Genomic DNA, 20,471 nt, shown 5'->3' on the forward strand with positions numbered 1-20,471 from the left:
TTTTTTTTAAGATATGGATTACCCAATAAAAATCTACATTTATCACCCTGTTACATACTTAGCTTGGCAGGAAGAAAACTGGCAGCATATTATAATTTTAAGATCTGTTGTTTAAGGTTTTGTTGTATCCTGCAAAACCTCCATTCAGACATCTAGTCCTGTTTGCTTGTTCTGTACCATTTCATTACAAAGTTCAATACATTTGGAACTGATCAATGTTCTCGTATTAAATATACTAAGTATCACTTTGACTCCCAATCTAGAGAATGTGAAGAGATATTTCCAGTTTGAGCATCTTTTGAAAGATAATGTGTAAACTTGTCTTTTTGTTTGTTCACAACATCTATTCTTTAATTAGCACTGAGATGTAAGCTACCATTATTGAGAAATGTTGCCCTATTAATCTGTGCAATCCTACTAATTATGACCATGTGGTGAGTAGTTGTCATGTTTTATGGTTAATAAGAACCCACATGCAGAGCAGAGGAATTTAACAACAAAACAAACAGAACTTGTAATGGAAACTCACATGAAGCAGAGTAGTAAGAGGAACAAGCGAAGAACATTGAAAACCAGGAGCTTAAAAACTGAGTCAAGGTCAGAGAATGACATTCGATCCAGACGAGCTTAATCAGAGGAATGTGTCACAGCTGTGAAAAGAAAGTGCTGAGCAGGGAAGCTGAAGGAAGGAGACTAAATAACATAGAAAACACAGAAGAAGCTTAATTAAACACAAAGAAGAATTAGAAGAATAATAGCACTAAAATATTTAAATGCCTAATAAGAAGACAGGAACGAATAAAACCCTGAACACCAGAGAATGTACGAAGACATGAACAAACCATTAAAAAGAACTGATAAACTTTAAATGGCATGAAAAAACTTAAAAACAACCAGAAAACAAATGAAACAAGTGAATGTCAAAGTTGTTTTCAAGACCATGTGTATTTGCGAAATGTATTCATTAAACTGCGTAACTTCACAACAAGTAAGCAGTGTGGGAAAAGAAAAAAATACTGCTGCATGCACGTGGGAGTTAACAGTCACTTATGCTTTGACTATTTTTGTGGAAAAATATTTGCAATTGACTCAGTTATGCAGTAGCACAAAAAAAAAAGTGAGGATACGTTGATTTTGTGTGAATTTCTGTGATCATTAAGTGAAAACGGGAGATTTATGTAAATAAACTTTTGAAAAATAAGTAGTTAGAGAATATTCTGGTTAGAGCTTTTACATGACTGTGGTCCTTTTTCAAAATATCTGATGTCCAAGAGGGAATTATCTACAACCCTTTATCAAAGTGCAATTATTCAAGGACAATCACAGGCGTCAAAATAATTTCAGTCTCCGAAGGACTGATTATTTGTCAATTTCCTTCCACATTTCCCTTGTGACTCAATTACTCTCTGATGAAAGTGTTTTCATGTAAAGCAGGTTATTAAAAAAAATGAGGCCGTTTTTAAATTTTAAATCTGAAGAGATTGGCTTAGTGATGGTTATAAATCACAGTATTTACAGTTGCATATGTGTTGCATCACTTGTTTGCTTTGAAACAACAAAACTGAAACAGTGACTCCTCTGACGTCATCACGGCGTCTGATGCGTTTTCTTGCTGAAGGAGGTGAGATTTGTCATCCAATGCCATAAAAACATAAAAAAAGGTCCTTTGGTGGTTTGAGCCTGGTGATGCATGTCTGCTTTCTGGAGTTCAGGCTACACCCAATGAGCTCACACGGAACAGGAACAGGGACATGTCGCTTTTAATTAAAACAGTGTGCAACTACAATACAATTCCCTGTATTTAATGTGCAGACTTTAAAGCTCTCCTTAAGACGTACAAATATATCATTATTGTTTTCATTCAATGTAAATGTTACCTTGCAAATCATACTACTTTGAATACTGTTAAGTACAGGTCTTAACAGACTCTCACTGAAATAAATAAATAAAGGCACTTGCTCAATTTATTGATTCATTCCAAAATAAAAAGTCAGCAGCATAAATAAAAGTCCAACATTAGTAAGCAGTTCAAAACGTCTTTGGGTGACTTTGGTATTGTTAATTACACCTCTAGTATAACAGTAGAAAATGAGGCATACATTCAGACACAACAAGACGTCAGAAAAGAGAAAAAACTGAATTATTTTCACAGACTAAAGAGAAATCACAGTAACTTCCTGCACTTTTAAAGGGCTAGACAGAATGTTTCATTATTTCTTTACAGCATTTGTCTGTGAGCTGAACCTAAAAAGCAATTCCACAAGCTTTAATCACAGTTTAAAACAGGCTAGTTACTTCACTGTCAGATTACAAACAAGGAAGGATACACATTGCATTGGAATGTTCACAAAGGAAATAGAAAAATTATCAGAGGACAAATCAGGGCCGTCTTCAAGAGAGGCCCTCTTCTTCCCATTTGTACTGACTGAGACAAGTCTGAGACACAAGTTTAGGTCTTTTTCACTACAAATCTTTCATTTGCATATTTGGCATGAACACAGTGCAGATATAATGGCTATCATTCAGAAGCAGTGAGTTCATACATGCATGTGCAAAATCATGCTAAAATGGACAAACTCAAAATAACAGATAATGTTACACAGAACAGATGCGTTCTCTTAATATGACAGCTGGAATTTTACTGATGATCGGCAAAGCCGGGAAAACGTTCCCGCAGAGGAGTCAGCCTTGGACGGTTAAAGGAAGGAGCAAAAACAAAGAGGCGAAGGCGACTGGAGTTGCTTGTGCCAGATTGGAGGAAAATACCTCTATGTGCTTTTTTCTCCTGTGTCTGGAGCGCTGAAACAATCCACAGAGTTCTGGAAAAGGAAGAGCGGAGTGCATTAACAGAAACAGCAGAGCCAAACAGAAATGAGGTATTTGTTTTGACTGGCGCTGAACAGGAGTTAATACTGAACTCTGAGGTTTCGAGTCAGAGCAAGACAGGTTGGTTGCAGCTTTCTGGGCTTTGGAAGGGAAGCTATGCCAACAAAGGTCACTTTGTGGGCAAAAGCACAAGCAATAACATTGGAAACACTCGTCACATTCATCCTAAAATAGCCTGCATATTACATTTTTCACTGCAGAAACTGTGTTCAGATACTTTAAGCAACAGACTGCGCCTTGCTATGTAATGTATATCCCATTTTGTCACGTTGCAACAACAAACTTTTATGAGCCAGGCCAAAAAAAAAAAAAAAAACAACAAAAGAAAAAGAAAAAGAGAAAAGTTGTGCACAAATTTAAAGAGAAAGCCAAATACAGTAAAAACACGAAAGGTGTGGTCTCCATGTGTTTTCACCCCCGCACCAAGTAACCACCCTGTGTCACACCAAATGTTTTCCCTATTAGCATTTTTTCAAAAGGGCTTTAAAACAGATTTGAACAACAATAATTGCAACAGATTCTAGATTGGATTTAATTCTGGACCATTCTACCACATAAATATTACTTGATCTAAACAACCACTGCTCTGGCTGGATGCCGACCTTCGTCTCGTATTCAGCTCCACCCATCAACTCAGACCAGATTCCCTCTCTGGACTGAGGAAAAGCATAAAGTTGGCACTTCCACTGTTTGTTATTCTATGGACGGTTTGCTCAATGTGATTTGTGTTGTTTTTGGTGTTTATTATTTTTATTAACAACCCAATTAGTTCAGGGTCACATTTATCTTTCACACAAAACTTTTCGGTGCTATTCCAATCCGATGTGACCTTCTGCTCTGTGTTACTAACGCTACTGAAGGCAATTTTTTTTTTTTAATTACATCTCATAGCTGGCTTTACAAGGCTTCAGTGGCTGCAGGAGGTTTCTGCATGATGGTCCATCATTTGCAAAAAAGCTAATTTAAAGTCTCAAACTGCATAAACAAGTTTGCTGCTCTGGGAAACTCTGTCCACAAATGTTAAGAACAAAATCAGCAGCAAAATAAAATCCCTGCAGGAGTTCTGCTCCCACTGAAGAATTATGTTCTCACTTCGATTACGCAGGAACCGAAAGGCCTGCAGTTAACTCCGAAAGTAACACCCACAGGAAACCACAAGGCCTGCTCAAAATTAGAACATTTTTAACACTGCTAAGGCTCACTCCCATGGCCAAACATCTGATTGGCTTAACATTTAAACAGTAGCTAATTTAGTTTATTTGTTGTAATTTTGAGCAGCTCTTAAATTCTTTCGTTTCATTTGTAGATTTAAATAAGAGTGTCTACAAAACGTAATCACCCGCTGGGATGATTCACCCTTTTCTAAATTACTTTTACAAATCCATCCTGATCCCAAAAAAAGCTCGACAAGAAACTTTCGTGTAAAGTGAAAACTGATTTCCACAAAGTAGCATCACGTCAGTGACTGCATAAATATTCACCCCCTTTGTGGTGGCTTGTTTGTGGTGATGTATAGTGTTTGGTATCTGCCACAGATAGCCTCTTGACTGATGGCCAAAACGCTCCATTATGATCTAATTTCTTCCACTTGACCACAGAGTTTGATGAGTTTTCTTCAACAGTGGTTTGCTCATTTCCACTTTCCACAAATCACTTATTTGGTGTGAGATATTTTTACTTAACCCGTTTAATCCCACCGACAACAATTGGCAGACATTTTTTTTCTAACTTCTGAAAGCTCTAAAAGAATTGTTTTGACTTTTAGCAGCTAACTGAAGTTTTAAAATAAAATGATACTCTGTCTACTCTAAGCAATATCAATTTCATGTATCTAGTGTGAAAGGTCTTTACTTCCTGCCTGTGACGCTGGAGGTAAATGTCTGTCACAAACCTGTACAAGAGGAAGTCAGTAAAATACTTTAACAAATAATTTAAATATTTTGTACAAATGAACTTCAAAGGGTCTTCTACTGATATATAAAGAAAATGGTACTGCCGTCTTGCTGTTTCCACACAGCTTAAAAATCAACATTTTAGATCTTCTAGACCTGAAGGAACCTCAAAATGATGTCTTCTACATCACCGTCATTCCCACAGTTGAAACCATCTCCAAACCCCAAGAGTCCCAAAAGGCAACTCTTTCCACAAAATGTGGTCTATGCTCTGAATGACGGCAACAAGATGACGCCACGCCTGAAACTAGTTTAGGAGTCGGACTGGGCCTAATTAGTGTAGGTTTTGGTCTGGTGGAACAGGGAGTATTTCCTCCCAGATGCACATTTGTTCATACTAAAATTTTTACCTGATTTAGCCTCTTTGATGAAATGACTAAATGAGGTTAAAGGCCACTAGGCACATTGAGACTATGATATCTGCTGGATGTGGCACTGAATCTTTATGTCTCTAAAATATTTCTGAACATGCTTGTTACCATTCTTTGTTATAATAAGTTATGCATGTCATAATTTTTCTTATTTTTTTATATGTATAAATAGGCCAGATTTGTGTAATTGAGACTATGCAGTTTCCCACCGGCAACAATTGTTGCCAAGCATAAACCTACATTTTCACTAACATAATCAACATAAAATGTAATAATTACCATGTGTTAGGGAGGTCGAAGGAATAAAATGCGTGCACTTATTTTGCAGGACAAAATCTGGGATTAAATGGGTCATTATTTTGTAGCTATCGGTTTTCAGCTTCACATGAAAGTGTTTTTCAGTCACAAAAGGATAAAACATCCAAGGGGTTGAGTGCTTTTGTACCATATCTGGGAATTAACTGGTATTATAAATTACAGAATATTTTTGCACACCGACTAAAAGCAGGTACATTTTTACTGGACACTGACCTCTCTTTGCACCGACTCAATGCCCTCGGATATCCGTGTGCTGGCAAAAGCTGGAGGAGGGAGAGTGGGTGGAGGTGAAAAGTTGCCCATGCTGTACATTCGGGGCCGTTTAATCTGGTCTTTGGTGGACAGCGGATCGAAGCTGTTCCTGCGGAACATAGGCGGTGGCGTTTTCACTTTGATCTGTTCACAGAGGAGCACAAAAACATGTTTGGGTAAATTAGCCATTTCTTTCGGTAACTTTATAGGTCTGAAGATACTTGTACTCTGAAACAAATCAGCACCAGTGAGTAATCCATTACCAAAGCAGACAGAAATACAAAATCATCCCCGTGTTGGTTTCAATAGGCAGCATATTCCGCACTACAATAGCAGGATGTTTCTCAAGAAACGTGCTGCCGCATCAACGCCCACTGTCTGAACGCCTGGTAATTAGCAACTATTTAGAACAAACTCCAGAAACAGGAACAACGTTTGCGTGTCACTTATTAGAGCAAATGGATGAGTGTGTCAGAGGAATGATTGTATGGGATTGCCTAACCCCATCTATTTCTGGATGAAGCCCAACTGACTAATTCAGGGATAATGCCTGATCAGAAGGACATTGCTCATCAACATTTCTAGTGCCGATGCATAAACAGTCAGTTTTCTACATACAGCATAAACAGATTTCTGCAAAACAAATTCATGAAACAAAGTCAGAATACCACTTCCACCATGGAAAACAATCACATTGGAAAAGCTGAGGTTCTGTGTTGATGGACAATGTCATTTGTTTAAAGCAGTGTCATGGACCAGCTAACCTGAAATCACATCTTAGCATATGATGAAACCTGAAATTAAAATATTAGTCTCTTAAATCACATATTGTTTTCTTTGTTCATCCTAATGAGAACAGAGGTGCTGTTTGGTAAATGTGACTGACCACAACACAGCCATGAACATGTCTACTTGGGCACTTTGAATTATTCACAGATTCTAAAAGTGTCTAGATATCAAATGGAAATAAAAATAAAGTTGTTCTTTACCACCAAGTGCTATGTGCTTTAATAACATTTAGGGTTATTTGTGATTTAGAAGCACAATTAAAGAAAAATAGACTTGAGTTGCTTTAGCAGAAACAAAAAGCCCTTTTCTGTACCACTAAATACAATCTACCAATTTCTATCAATTGTGCTTGTTCATAGTATTTAATTTATTTAATGTAATCATTTTTAATTAAATAAAAATAACAGTAGCCATAGAGCATCATAAGCAAGCAAAGTCATAAAAAACAAAGAACAGTTCTTACTAACTGAGACGAGTCCTACCGTTCACCCCACAGAGCCTTCAGAAGAATTCAATCGCTAGTGAACGACACATCAACACTCTCAGCAGCTGTGCCGCAGCTTCATACAGTATTCCTGGAGTTGTTTTCTTTCCACCGGTATCTGCAGATTTTCTTTTTATTGAGTGACCCAGTTTTAAGCCAGTTTTCCATTATTACTTTTAACGCAGTCCTTTGGTAAGCTAGCTGTGGCGTCGCACTTTGAGCTGACGTCATGGCAACTAAAAGGTCATTTACATGCAGCACGTCGCGGACCACCAGTGGTCCCGGGACCACAGTCTGAGAAAGACTGGTTTAAAGCAAAGTTTGGCATGGTGCTGAAACGAATACAGATCAAATCTGAGACTCAGGAATGATGAGTCTCTGATATGAAACTCAAACTGAGTTTCATATCAGTTTCATATATGTTATCTGATGTTTGTGTGTTACTGCAATGAATCTGTGCCTTCTTGATAACTGCACAAGTTGGACTGTTATACCAAAAAATGTTCTAAATAATGTTCAAAAACAAAAGTTAGTAGTATGGACGGATGGGTACTTGGACCTTTCATCATTTGAAACAGAGATCCGAAGAACGGTGGACGGATAGATGGACAGACATACTGAGAATCAAGTCTGCAAAAACAATTTTTAGTTTTTTCATATTTACCAAGTCCTGGAAAATCCTTCAGTCATATTCCACACTATGTAATTCATATTACTAATGGAGTTTCTTTCTGTAGCTGTAGAGTTAAGATTTTACCTGAGAACAGTGTTATTTAGTGTGGCAGGGTGAACGTCTGACTTCTTTAAGCAGATAAAGAGTGTAAGGTATAATTTTGGTTGGAATTCCTAAGAAGAGATCGGCTCCAAACAATCTATCCTGTCCTGACAGGTCACACACCTTAGGAACACGAACTTTATTTTAAGCGAGGCTGATGGCTGAACTTTTTGTTAAAAAAAAAAAAAAAAAAAAAAAAAACTACTTACCAATGGTCTGTCCCTGTGAGTGTTAACGGCTTCCACTTTCAGATCAAACATTTCCACTTTACATCCTAGCAGAGGCAGAAGGAGCAGAAATGTATCAAAACAAGAAAAAAGAAAGAAAGATGATGTTTGGCTTTCCTACAAGCAGAGTGATGACTTACCATAAGCCACTGGGGTGAGTTTCAGGACAGTGTGCAGGGGACACTTCATGTAGGGGAGATCATCTAAAGTCAGTAAAAGCACAAAATGACTGGTGAGGTCAGGTTGTGGTTTTATTCAGTCTTATTTGGTTTGCCGTCTTATAAATGTTTGTGTTTTTTGTCTCTTCCTTAGGAAGGCACACCCATGCTCTGCTCTATGAGCTACACACTACACGCTGCTGTGGCCAACTCTGAAGAGCCACAGGCCCACTGGTGGGAGTACATTCAGACAAAACACCAGTCAGAGTGGGAGCCACACTTTGGTTTGTGAACTCATCTAACTGTAGCCAAGCCTTAAGCAGATGCTGCTTCAGGGATCACTTCCAAAAACTGAGGAAATGTCTGCACATGAATAATTATAGTTCTGTCAATGATTCTCCAGTCATTTCTTTAAATGAGATAAAAATAAAAGGATTTTTAAAATGTTGTTGAGACACTAGCACAGTTATTGGCACTCTCTTCTAGGAGGCTGAATTAAAAATGGTCCCCAGTTAAGAACGCTGCAGTAAAACATGAAAGATGACGTATTTTTAATCTAGTTTCTGATGCAAATATCTTAGTCCACTTGAAATAAGACAAAACTAGCTTACAAATAACTTTTCACCACGATACAGGAGCTTCTTTAAAGTGAAAAGCTTATCAATATTGGTTTTAAAAAATAAATCTGCCAGTGCTAGTTCCACTGGCAGATTATTTCACTTCCAAGAATTTTCCTGTATTATTATAAATGAAATAATCTGCTAGTGGAACAAATACTTTTTCATCAGTGTCAAAGAATTATTTACTTAAAACAAGCTCCTATATTTTGTAAGTTACTTTTGTCTTATTTCAAGTGTACCGGTACTCAGATATCAGTACTCGAATCTAGACCAAAAGTACTTTGCAAGAAATTGTGTTTTTGCAATGTGCAATGTGCCGTTTCCAAGCCTATTAATGCAAAGCTTTTGCAGAAAAAGGAATATGGGCCAAATTGTGCACATGCAAGAGAGACAACCAAAATGTTGAAAGAATTGTGACGCAAAGCTTGTTCAAGCTTTTGAGGAAGCTTTGCTAAAGAGTCATCTGTGGCTCTTTCTGCTGATCGCGCACGATGATGTATTTGGAAAAAACGCGGAGAAGTATTGCTCCTGCCTTCAACCACAGTTTCATATCACTATTATTGCAAACTGTAAATGAAAATTGATGCTCAAGACAAAGTTTATTCCTAGGAAGAAACACATGTATGATCCAGTAACGGGTTAAGTTCAGTTGCTGTCTGTAAAACGCCAAAAAAAACCACGCAGTTTTTTTTGGCGTCTGCAATAATCTGGTGAAGCAGGACTTCAGTAAAAATACAAATATCTCTATTAAATCTCTTTATTTCCTGTGCTAAAAGTGGGTGTATCTGTTTTTTTTACCAAGGTTATAGACTTTTCTGAAACTACACCTCCCATCATTAAGGTCCGGTACTCCCACCACCAAAAGTCTGGCTGATGAAAAAGGTAAACAAATAAAAACTTCGGACACTGCTACACATTTATGAAAGTTGTAATAATGTCTGTGTGCTATTACTGTTCAGTCCACTTGCAGCGCTTTGCAAAACTATCCATACAGCCTGGAAAATTTTCACTGAAGGTCACAATACACCCACAAACTTCAATGTATTTTGCTGGATGGGAGCACAAAGCAGCACATCATCGTGAGTTGGAAGGGAAATTTCCTTCAGCTGAGTTGACGGGAAGATGGGTGCAGCTAAATTCAGGGACTGTAAAAGACTTAAAACTGCTTCGTGACACAACATTCACAATGAAATGGCTTAGATCAAAGCATGTTACGAGTAAAAACGGCTGAATTAAAGTCCATAACTAAATCAAATCAGGAGTCTGGCAAGACCTGAAAACTTCAAAGAAGTTCTCCAACCAGTCAGACTTATTGTGTTTTGCTAAGAAACATTTTAGTATAAATATGCGAAGCTGGTAGAGACATAAACCAAAATACCTGCAGCTGCAAGAGGAAGGTGGTTCAACAATGACAAATTTTTCAGTTTTTTATCTAGAAAAGAAAATCTGAAAATCATTCACGATTGCCCATTTATTCTACCTCACAATCATGAACTACTGTGTGTTGGTCTATCATATAAAATCCCAATAAAATATACTAATGCTGTAATGTGACAATATGACTTTAACGGGTCTGGATACTTTCACAAAACACCTAAAGGCGCAACAAACACATTTATGTTCAAACCTGCATTTTTACATAAATAAACCTTGTTGGTCAAGATGATCTCAGTGAAAACATTTAAATTTGCACAATTAGACGAGTTTGTGAGCCCCAGCATTGTGATTTTGTAATGTAAGGCAGAGTAAGTGTTTTATGCTAGTAACCTGCGCCCTTGTCCAAGAAATAAGCGAGCAAACAGCGCATGACAGCCTGATGGCAGATAACCAGAACGTTGCCCTGTCGCTCCAGCTCCATGATAACTGGCTCCAGACGCTGAACCAGGTCTTGGTAGGACTGTTAGGAGCAGCACATATTTTGTTAAAGACTACTAATATATTACAATTTAAGCCTCCTTCTGGGAGAAATAAAAGGCTGTTACCTCTCCACCAGGGTAGCGGTAATGATACTTGTCCTGGTCTCTCATAGCAAACTCCTCTGGGTACTTTTCCTCAATCATCGCATAGGTCATTTCCTCACACATGCCCTGAAACAGAACCAGCATCAGTCAGTCAGGCAGTCAGTCAGGACTTTCTGCAGGAATCTGACCCTCCAGCTGGTTCATAAGGACACACACAGCGTCGATTTCATTAAGTATCTTCCACTGCTCGTAGGGGACGCCCAGCTCCTCCGCCGTCTGAATGGTACGCTTCAGCTGGCTGGTCCAGACCTTCAGGTCAAACAGATTGTGCTCTTTCACAAACGCTTTCAGCTCCACAGCAAACTGTGGAAGACAGCATACGAGACAGGCTGGCAACTAAACATGTTACACCGTATATGAAGGCATAAGACTTTTAAAAAAAACGTATTTAATACCACTTTGAATGAAATTTAAGACAATAGAACTTATATAGCTGATTGTCGGGGGGGATCCTGCTGGATTACAATCAAGTATAATAAAAACAGCGAAACTCGTAAAGTCCGTTTGTGGCTCTTGCCAGCAGCTTTGTGCTTTTCACAATATAAATGGCTGTCTATAGCCTGGAATTTGTAATCATAAATTTTTTTCCATAGGTCTACTTGTATTTGTAATACATCTGCAGACCTGCAAAACATCTTAGTTGGAATTTCAGACTTTGCCAGCCTGTGTAGGAACCCTATCTGTAGGATTTTAGTCAACCGAGACAAGATTTATGGTTAGAAACACCCAAGTTCACCTTATCACTTTGAACACACTATGACAAGGGACTCATCTGTCCGTAGAGGTTAAACGCATCACATCTGCAAAAAACCTCTCTCGTGTATCTTTTGTATTTAAAATATTTATAGAGGTAATAATTAAAATGTCATCTATAAATAAGTAAATGAGCACCTTCTTTCCTCTCTCTGATAGGCCAGAGTCGCCTCCCAGGCGTCCCTCCAAATTGTGCAGGCTCTCTCCGTGCCGACAAAGGTAGATGGAGTGGGAGTGCACGTGGATGTTCATCAGGTAGTAGACTATCTTACTTTGGATGGAATCCTGCACCTTGTTCACCAAGAAGCGACGGCCAACATTAATGACCTTAATGAAGGATAGGTTCCTGTGAGTCACAGTTTAAAAAGATAGAGGTCAATCGGAAATATTTACATAAACAAAGACAAGAAGAAGACAATCAAGGTTGAAAAGAAGATTGCCCTTCTTGTGCTTAAAAGTCTTTGGAAACTTTCATTCTGTAACCTTGTCACATGTACACAGGATGTAAGCTGTAGCACAGAAATTGATCTTAGTTTAGATTTACTGACTTAAAAGAGACACTGTTTCCACCTACTGGACAAAGTTGGAAGGACACTCAAAAACAAAACCGCTTTCCACCCTAAAACATTCTGCTCGAAAATATTCTAAGAAAAATAAAATAGATTTAGTTTAAGTACAATAGTGACAGAAACAAAAACAAGGCACCTTACATGTCATGTTTGTCCGGGTCTAAAGGCTGATAGGTGACTTTATAACACTCTATTCTCTTTAGAAAATCCTCCATGACACTTTCTCTGTCCCTTTCAGGGTAATCTGGGCTGGAGACCTTCACTTCCTTTGAGGGACAGAGATTTCAAAAGGTGATTCAGAGCGAGGTCTTAACATTTAAAGAGTGGGTGTTTAATTGAATACACAATAAATAAATAAAGCAATATTTACCATAATGTTTTCAGCTATGACCTCTGGATCATCACATACTGATTCCACAAAAAAGACCTGACACAAAACAAGCAGAACCAGAAAAATAAAAAAAAATATCACAGCACAACTGATCACTAGAAAAATCCCCGATTAATAAACCCACAGTGAACGGCTAGAGCCATTGAAAACCAGTGACCAATACTTCCAGACCGAGTCTGAAAGTATCTTATTTATCAATGTTTTTCTGACCTTGAATGAATTTTCTTGTGCAAAATTAACGATGAGTGTCCTCCTCTCCCTGGTAGTGTTGGTAGCATCAAAAACCTGACCAACAGCAGAAAACATCTTAGAAAAATAAATAAAAGTAAAAAAAGAAATCTTTGTGTTTAGATTTAGTAACTTTACAGCAATCTGGCCTCCTTCCTCGCTCAGATAGGTTTTAACGTCCTGCAGTGCCACCAAAGCGCACTGTCTGTAGAGGCAAAAAATGAATCACCCCACAAAACCATGAAAAAATCTTAAACGAAACTTAATATTTTGTTTTGAGTGGGTCACACAGCCACATTAACTCTCCAACTGATCCTGTAACATATCGAGCCATGCTCCGTGGTTTGACTTAAAAGAACCAAAAGACTTACAGCGGATGAGCAGAATCTGAAATTATTATCCTTAAAATGCATTTTACTTTTGTTGTTGATGCAGTCAAAGAAGTCGGACCAAATAATCTACATATTATATGATATGCACCCATAACACTAAAACACTAGTTTACTCCTTAATTTAGGTTTGTGTTTTATGACTGAAACACACACAGATCGGTTTTAAATGACAGTAAAGTCTTAATTATGAAGTTGAAAGAAAAGAATACAGAAGTTATGTCATGGACCTCTTGTGAAACATAGTAAAAAAAATATATATACCATTTTGTGTTGGTCTTTCAAATAAAACCCCAAGAAAATCCATTATGGGGTTTCCATAAATACTTTTGTAAGCCACTGTAAAAAAGATCTTTGTCACTCACTTTCTAATTTTCATTGCCTCTTCATTGTCATGTCTGAAGAAGTCATAGGACTTGTATGACTGCACCGCTTCTCTCCTATAAGCCCCGAGATTAAAGACTGCAAGGAAAACAGAGTGGGGAAAAAAAAGAGAGATCGAAAGGCAGAGATCAGGATTAAAGTCTGCGCGCCGTCTAGGCAGTGACCTTCGTTTAAACAGCCTGAGCCACGCAGGTTGTACTGCATTCCTTAAAGGTGAAAACAGAAACTACAACTTCAAACAGAGCAGTGCTACAGGGGGCGCCACTCTCTGAAACTCCTTAGCCTGAAGCCCAACATTTTTACGAGTCACACGTTTTAAAAGCACTGCAACATTAACAAATAAGCAATGTGTAATAGTACCTCAACAACTTTTTTCATGTGGTTTCCATTGTTTTTATTTGCTTCTTGCCTTGCAGTGCGATCAAAATGTTCTTCCCTGAATGAAGATCCTGCATGTTTTCTGAGTACTGACCCTTTGTTGGAACTCCGATCCAGTTGAGGTAGCGTGTCAACTTCTTGGACATGTACGTTTTCCCCCTCGCAGGCAACCCAATCATCACTATCAGAAGTGGTGAATTGGTCATGTAGTAGGCCCAAGCTGCAGTCCAGAAACACAATGAAATAACAGCATTTAGGCTTTTGAATCTGTGAAAAATATTTTATGGCCTCTTGGAGTTCGTTCAAGGCCAAGGATTCAAAGGTTTAGAGGTCAAACAGACATATTTTATAAACAACTACGGAAACACACAGAGTACACTAGCAGCAAGATGTGGGAGTGTTGCGTAACAATCCAATGTCACCTCTGCACATGTGTGAACTGGGTAATGTTTATAACGCCACCTGTTTCAGGTTGCAGTTTATGATTAATTGTTCCCTGTGTTCTGGAGTACAGCCGCCTGGTTCAGTGTTCCAACCCTCGCAGGCTTGATTGGGAGCGGAATAAATGTTTCTTCTTTTTTTTTTTTCCTTTTCTGCTCTAGAATGCACAGGGAAAGATAAATGTATCCAAACAGGGAGCTGGCGAGAACAGACTTGACTGAAGATTCTCAGAACAGAAATTCAGGTGCTTGGAAATATTCATGTTGAAGATTAGAGCTCACACACATTCTTGATAAAAAAAAAGAGAAGTTTGAATGTCAATCGACAACAAAAGGTCTGATGACAAATGTTTTCATAAACAGGGGTTATTCTAATATTTACAGACCTTTTGAGTGAATGGATCAGTGCATACCTTTATAAACACACTCACACACTACACACATACCAGTAATGAGAGAAGGTGCGTCACAGTTGACATTTAGCACTGTGTGCTGGCTGAAACTCTATTATCTTGTGTTGCTCGAGGCTCACAAAGCTGGTACTCTTTATCAAGTGAACGTTTTGAAATTTACAGCCCAATCTTAAGAGAATATGCTAAATAATACAGTAGCTAGGGGGCACACAGAGTTTAATGTTTTAAAAAGAATGACTCAGGAGTTTCAGAAGAAAACAGAAGAACAAATCACTCACAGCCCTTCTTCTCATTGCTCTTTAGGTCCGTCCTTTTGGACTCAGTGGAGCTTTTTGAAGCAGTACAAGGTTTCTTGTGTATGGCAGCCATGACTGGGCCTGATATGCCTCCTGATGTCCAGTTACAGCTGGTGTAGGGACAGCGAGTGCTGGTCTCTGGGAACCGTGCTATAACATGTCAAACACTGCATGAGAAAAAAGCACAACAGACAGTCAGATTGCATATAATCATATTCAAGGGAAAGTAAAAACAAGACTTCATGCAAATAGAGAAATCATTGGGAAAGATTTTACATGTTTAGTAAAGCATTATAGCCAAATTCTCAAAGATAAACTAGCAATGTGGTTAAGTTAATTTATAATGCTATTTTCATTCATATATTTTGTTAAATTAAAAATGTGGCTAACAAAAATGCAAAATAAAATGCACGCTTTCAAACCAGAGTGAAGTAAATAATACAATTGATACAGTCGATACCTATGTAAACTTTATGTATGATCAGAATATAAAAAGGAACAATAAACACATTTCAGTATAAATATACAATAGTAAACAAGTATTATTATTACGAGTCAATTTAAAATATTGAATTGGTTATGTCATTAATGAAAGATAACCGTGTTCCTTCTCATGGGCTTATTTAATTACATTTAAATAAAGTGATGCTCAACGGTTGAACATGTTAGCTAAAACTTCCCCATGTCAGTATTTGCATGTCAAAGCTGTACAACAACAGCATTGTAAGTTCGGAATTTTTATGGTTTTAAAATTCCAATTCCATATGAACATGAATCGCCACCCTGATTGTAAGACTAAAAGCAGAAGTCATGATTAATCTTTGTACTGTACAGAACAACCGGGAGTTGCTACTGTACATGAACGCGCACTGACAAGAGCTGAAAACTTGTACGTTTACAAATAGAAAAGGCGTCCTGAGGAGAAACTCTGCAGCATAAACGCTTGATTGAAGAAAAAAAAAATAAGGATAACATACCAAAAACCAGCCCAAGTGCAACTAATATCCAGGCTACTTTCGTCAATGATGCTACAACTTGACCTGAGACGTGGACGTCACTTTAACGTCCCTTTCTTCCTCTTGGCTTCAGCTCCGCCCCTTCTGTCTCAGGTCTTCTATAGGAAGTTCAACTCTGAAGTTAAAGAAGCAGTTCCGGTGAATTGTTTCAAAATAAAGTAATGACATTATTCTAAAGCATGTTGAGGCTGCGGTGCACCTAAAGTACTTTACCTTGTTCTTCTAAGATACACCTTATTTGCATTGCTGACTATACGTATTAGTTTAATCATTTTTTATTATATTTCTAAGTGTTTATTCTACCAGAATCTGTTATTGGGGCCTGCCCATAGCATTACATAGGAAAGAGCAGTGACTGGTCTCCCATGTAATGCATGGCAGGCACCTATTGTTCTACACCTAATAGAACGTTTCATTATTTTTATTCCGTCACCGTTAATGCGGCTCGTACTGCTGCGTGCACCCCCACAAAGGTGGTATCAAAACATGCGGCTCGATCTCGAGAAGGGAGCTATTACTTTTATTGGAATTCGGAGTTACCATGGCGACAAAATTCGTGAAGAACGACCCCGCAAATCCCATTAAAGTCAATGGAGCGAGGGAAAAAAAACAATTCTTAAAATACCCTATTTTTGAAGAATCTCTGCGTCATCATACATTGACTAGAAATGCCATTTAAATTTCAGTTTGGAGATACGTCCGTGATCTCTTCTAAAGTGAAGACAGTACATCAATACGAATTACGATTTGTCCACAGCTTGTCTCCAAGCGACCCAAAATTTTCGATTTTTTTGTAAAATTAGAGTGTAACTTGAAACCAACTGCCGCTCCGCTAGAGTGAGAAAAAGAGTGGATTTCTGATCCCAAAATAATTTTTAAATCGCCGCCACGCCTACAGGTATCGCTCTATCGGTAATAGCCCTCTCATACGCTTCAAACGGTTTTCGAATACGTATCACGGTTCCCGAACGGGAAGGAGTTGTTCGGACTACTTTTTTTAGTGAAACTTGTTGGCTCAAACAGATAGAATTATGTCTCCCCCTGTGTGTCTCTCTCACAGCTGACAGTTGGCAGAGAGGATTAATTACCATAGCAACAGAACACAGGCCGCAGCTGCTGATTTGGACACATTCTAACTATGGCGAACACCCAGTTAAAACAGAGGGCTAGGTTTAACGCAACCACTGTTACACATTGGATCAGTGTGATCGTTTAAAATGAAGCTTAATAAAAAATTCAAAATAAAAGTCTTGACCATTTTTACATCATGCAATTGGTCTTTTGGGATTTACATGACTGTTTTAACCAAACTACTATTTCACATTGAATTAGTGTGGTCATTTAAAAGGAAGCTTACTGGAATATTCCTCCCACGTTAGTGCACCGCCGTAGGCAGTGCTATAATATTAGCCTTTTTTATGTTTGTTTTATTAGCATTTCACTGCCCTTGACTAGTGCATTAGCATTAGCCTTTTACCTAAAATAACCTAATTGTTAATTTTCTTACTTATTTGCCATGTTTAGTATACTGAATGGAGTAAGTCAATGACAGACAACATGCTAGTGATGCTCCACATGCTACTGATAGCCTTCACGCTAACATTAGCATTTTGGCTAATTTTAGCTTAAGCATTGATTTTAACATAATGAATGGTACAAGTACAGCTTAGTCAACATGCTTCTGCCTCTCCACAGGTTATTGACTACAATTTAGCCAAGCTTAGCATTGATGCTTATTTTTAGCATCAGAACGCTGGGTCCAAACCGACGGGCACACATTGGCAGGCCCCAGTGAAATTTCTTCAGGAATTTTCTAGTTTTGTAAGCATATTATTTATTTGTATTAATGTCTTCATTTTGAAAAGCCAGAATTTACACATAATCTTACATTTTGATCTGTCTAAAGCAGGGGTGCCCAAAGTCAGTCCACGAGGGCCTGCGTGTTTTAGTTCTCTCCCTGGTTTAACACACCTGGATCAAGTGATGGCTCATTAGAGGCCTAAGAAGAACTCTGACATACTGAAATAGTTGTTACTACCACCAGGGAGAAAACTAAAACATGCAGGATAACCCCTGGAAGACCGACTTTGGGCACCCCTGGTCTAAAGTCATCATCTTTATGTATTAAAGTTAGATGATCATATCAGTTGCTTGAGTAGCCTTTTAGGAAATATGTTTTATTAGTTACGTTTTACTTGTACTTGTTATGTATGATATGTGTGATACTTTAACTTCCTAGGTGGTCCATCTTGGGTTGTGAATTGCAAATTGGTTAAGGCTATAAATGTCAAAGTATCCAGTATTACTTAACTCTTGTCCCAATGTGAATAAACAATGAAGAAATAAAAATATATATATATAACAATAACAAAAATAAGGTAGGATAAAGTAAATAAGGATAATTTAAGACTTTTTTCTGTTATATTTGGTCATATTTAAATAACAAAATAAATTTTTAGATTTCTAGTTTGTTCATTTAATTTGTTCTATGGTTTTGTATGACTTTCTGCTTTCTAATAATATGTTTTATTCTAAAAGTATTTTTATTTTACCTCTAGTTTTGTTGAAAGTAAAGTAGAACAATTAAATAATACTAAAAAAATCCATCAAATGTGTGTAAAAATAATGTTAGCTCGGATTGCATAAGAGGTGAAAATTCATTGAACTTTTGAAAGAATTTTATTTTGTAAAGTAAATAATCCCTACTCTTCATTGACTGATTCATTGCTTCAATCGATAAAACATATTAGATATTTTAATAATATATCAAAGTTTTTCTTTTTTGAAAGTTTGTCTTTCACAACAAGCCAGTAGGGGGAGCTATAATCAAGAGAAGGACAGATGATGTGTACTGCATTCCTTTTTTCTTGAGGTTTTGTTAAATGGGTCAAGGATGAAGTAACTTTGAAATGTTTATAGATAAGCATACATGATGACTGTGTTGCATTGCGTAAACATGTGGAAGTACACAGAAACACACACATTGCATCCATATGTGAGAAAATTACTGGCACCAGTACAGTGTCATTACTTCTAACACAGGTTACCTTTTATGGCCTGAATGCTTGTTTTCGTTGCTGCTCTACAATCTGCAGCAACAAAAAGCAAAGAGTACATCAGATATCATATTAGGTAATACCTACTGCAGTTTCTGTTGTAGACAATCAGAAAAATAGAATTTATTGTCAGAATTTTCATAACACAATTGTCCATATTGAGCGTATGAACTGCAGTTTTTGTTGTCCTTATGGCAGGTGCTGTTTTTCTGACTAGGGTTAATATGAAGAAAAAGAAATCAGTTACTGATCCTTGTTTTATTTTTGGTTATAAAGCAAATGTATCAACTGAACACAAAACAATTTGGAAACACAAAGACTGGTTTGCTGTATATATTTTTTTCTATGTGCCATGTATAAGAAGAATTAATAGAATTGAGACAATTCATTAATTTTATACACAATAAATAAAAATATGCATTCCAAAAACTCAGTGGCATTCCTCTTTAATTCTACATCTTATGTAATACAGAAAATATGCCACATAAATCATTGCAATCACAATTCTTATCTTTGAAAGAAACTAGGTTCACAGTGTCTAACTAATACACAGTTAACTTTAAACAATCCTTCATGTGTAAGATATGTGCTTCTCGTGTAAAATTATTCAGTACAACAGATTCTGGAACTACAGTTTTTGCTTATTTGACTAGCTGGCTCTCTGAGAGGACAGACATGTGGCCAGGGAGATGAGGCCACTAAGGATAGGTTCTGCAGTAAGAATGTACTATTTAATGACTATGTGTTTCAGTCCATCAAGCAGCCACAATAAACTGATTCCTCACATAGCCGGAAAAATATTGCCTCACTCACATGGTGGCTGAAAAGCACATTAGCAAAATGCATCTCCAGAGTTGCACCTTCTGGTCAACGTTTGTCCATTTTGTAGCCCTTTTAAACTCGGGAAGTACTGGTAAACTGTCTAAAGATCCCTGATCGGAGGTCTTGATCTCAGTGTATGGGCAGATAAAGGGATCCGGCTCAAAAATGATACGAAAAAAGAGAGAGAGAAAGGACTTTCCACCATTCGTCACAGTTATAAACGCCAACGCACAGTACATACCCTGAATGCCTCACACAGATCATTTGCAAGACCCAGTTAAAGGAACACTGAAACTGGTAAGAATCTTTGTATATCTTATATTAAAGAAAGGCCATGCTTTCAGAGATTACACAGTAACAATAAAAGATCTGCAGTAATGTTTAGAATTTACTATAGGTGTAATATCAACTTGGCAGCTAATATTACCATTGGATCATGAATGAGTGCAATAAAGAAAGACAGCAGGAATGATGACCAGGACA

General features: G+C 37.6%; 1 protein-coding gene across 1 annotated transcript; it reads right to left on the minus strand.

Moving 5' to 3' along the window:
- Positions 1–1,744: 1,744 nt before the first annotated feature.
- LOC106914719 (6-phosphofructo-2-kinase/fructose-2,6-bisphosphatase 2-like) lies at positions 1,745–16,206 on the minus strand. Its single transcript, XM_014981707.2, has 16 exons — positions 16,072–16,206; positions 15,077–15,261; positions 14,040–14,165; positions 13,549–13,645; positions 12,933–12,999; positions 12,777–12,851; positions 12,546–12,602; positions 12,317–12,441; positions 11,745–11,952; positions 11,010–11,156; positions 10,815–10,919; positions 10,600–10,729; positions 8,195–8,257; positions 8,037–8,101; positions 5,741–5,923; positions 1,745–2,819 (listed from the first exon to the last, which is right to left on the minus strand). Exons 2-16 carry the CDS (start codon positions 15,165–15,167, stop codon positions 2,769–2,771), a joined length of 1,590 nt encoding a protein of 529 aa, XP_014837193.1. The 5' UTR covers positions 15,168–15,261; positions 16,072–16,206; the 3' UTR covers positions 1,745–2,768.
- Between the last annotated feature and the right edge of the window lie 4,265 nt (positions 16,207–20,471).

This window comes from Poecilia mexicana, unplaced genomic scaffold (genome assembly GCF_051168715.1).
Source record: "Poecilia mexicana isolate PSO_F unplaced genomic scaffold, ASM5116871v1 scaffold_7, whole genome shotgun sequence".
Classification (NCBI taxonomy): Eukaryota; Metazoa; Chordata; class Actinopteri; order Cyprinodontiformes; family Poeciliidae; genus Poecilia; species Poecilia mexicana.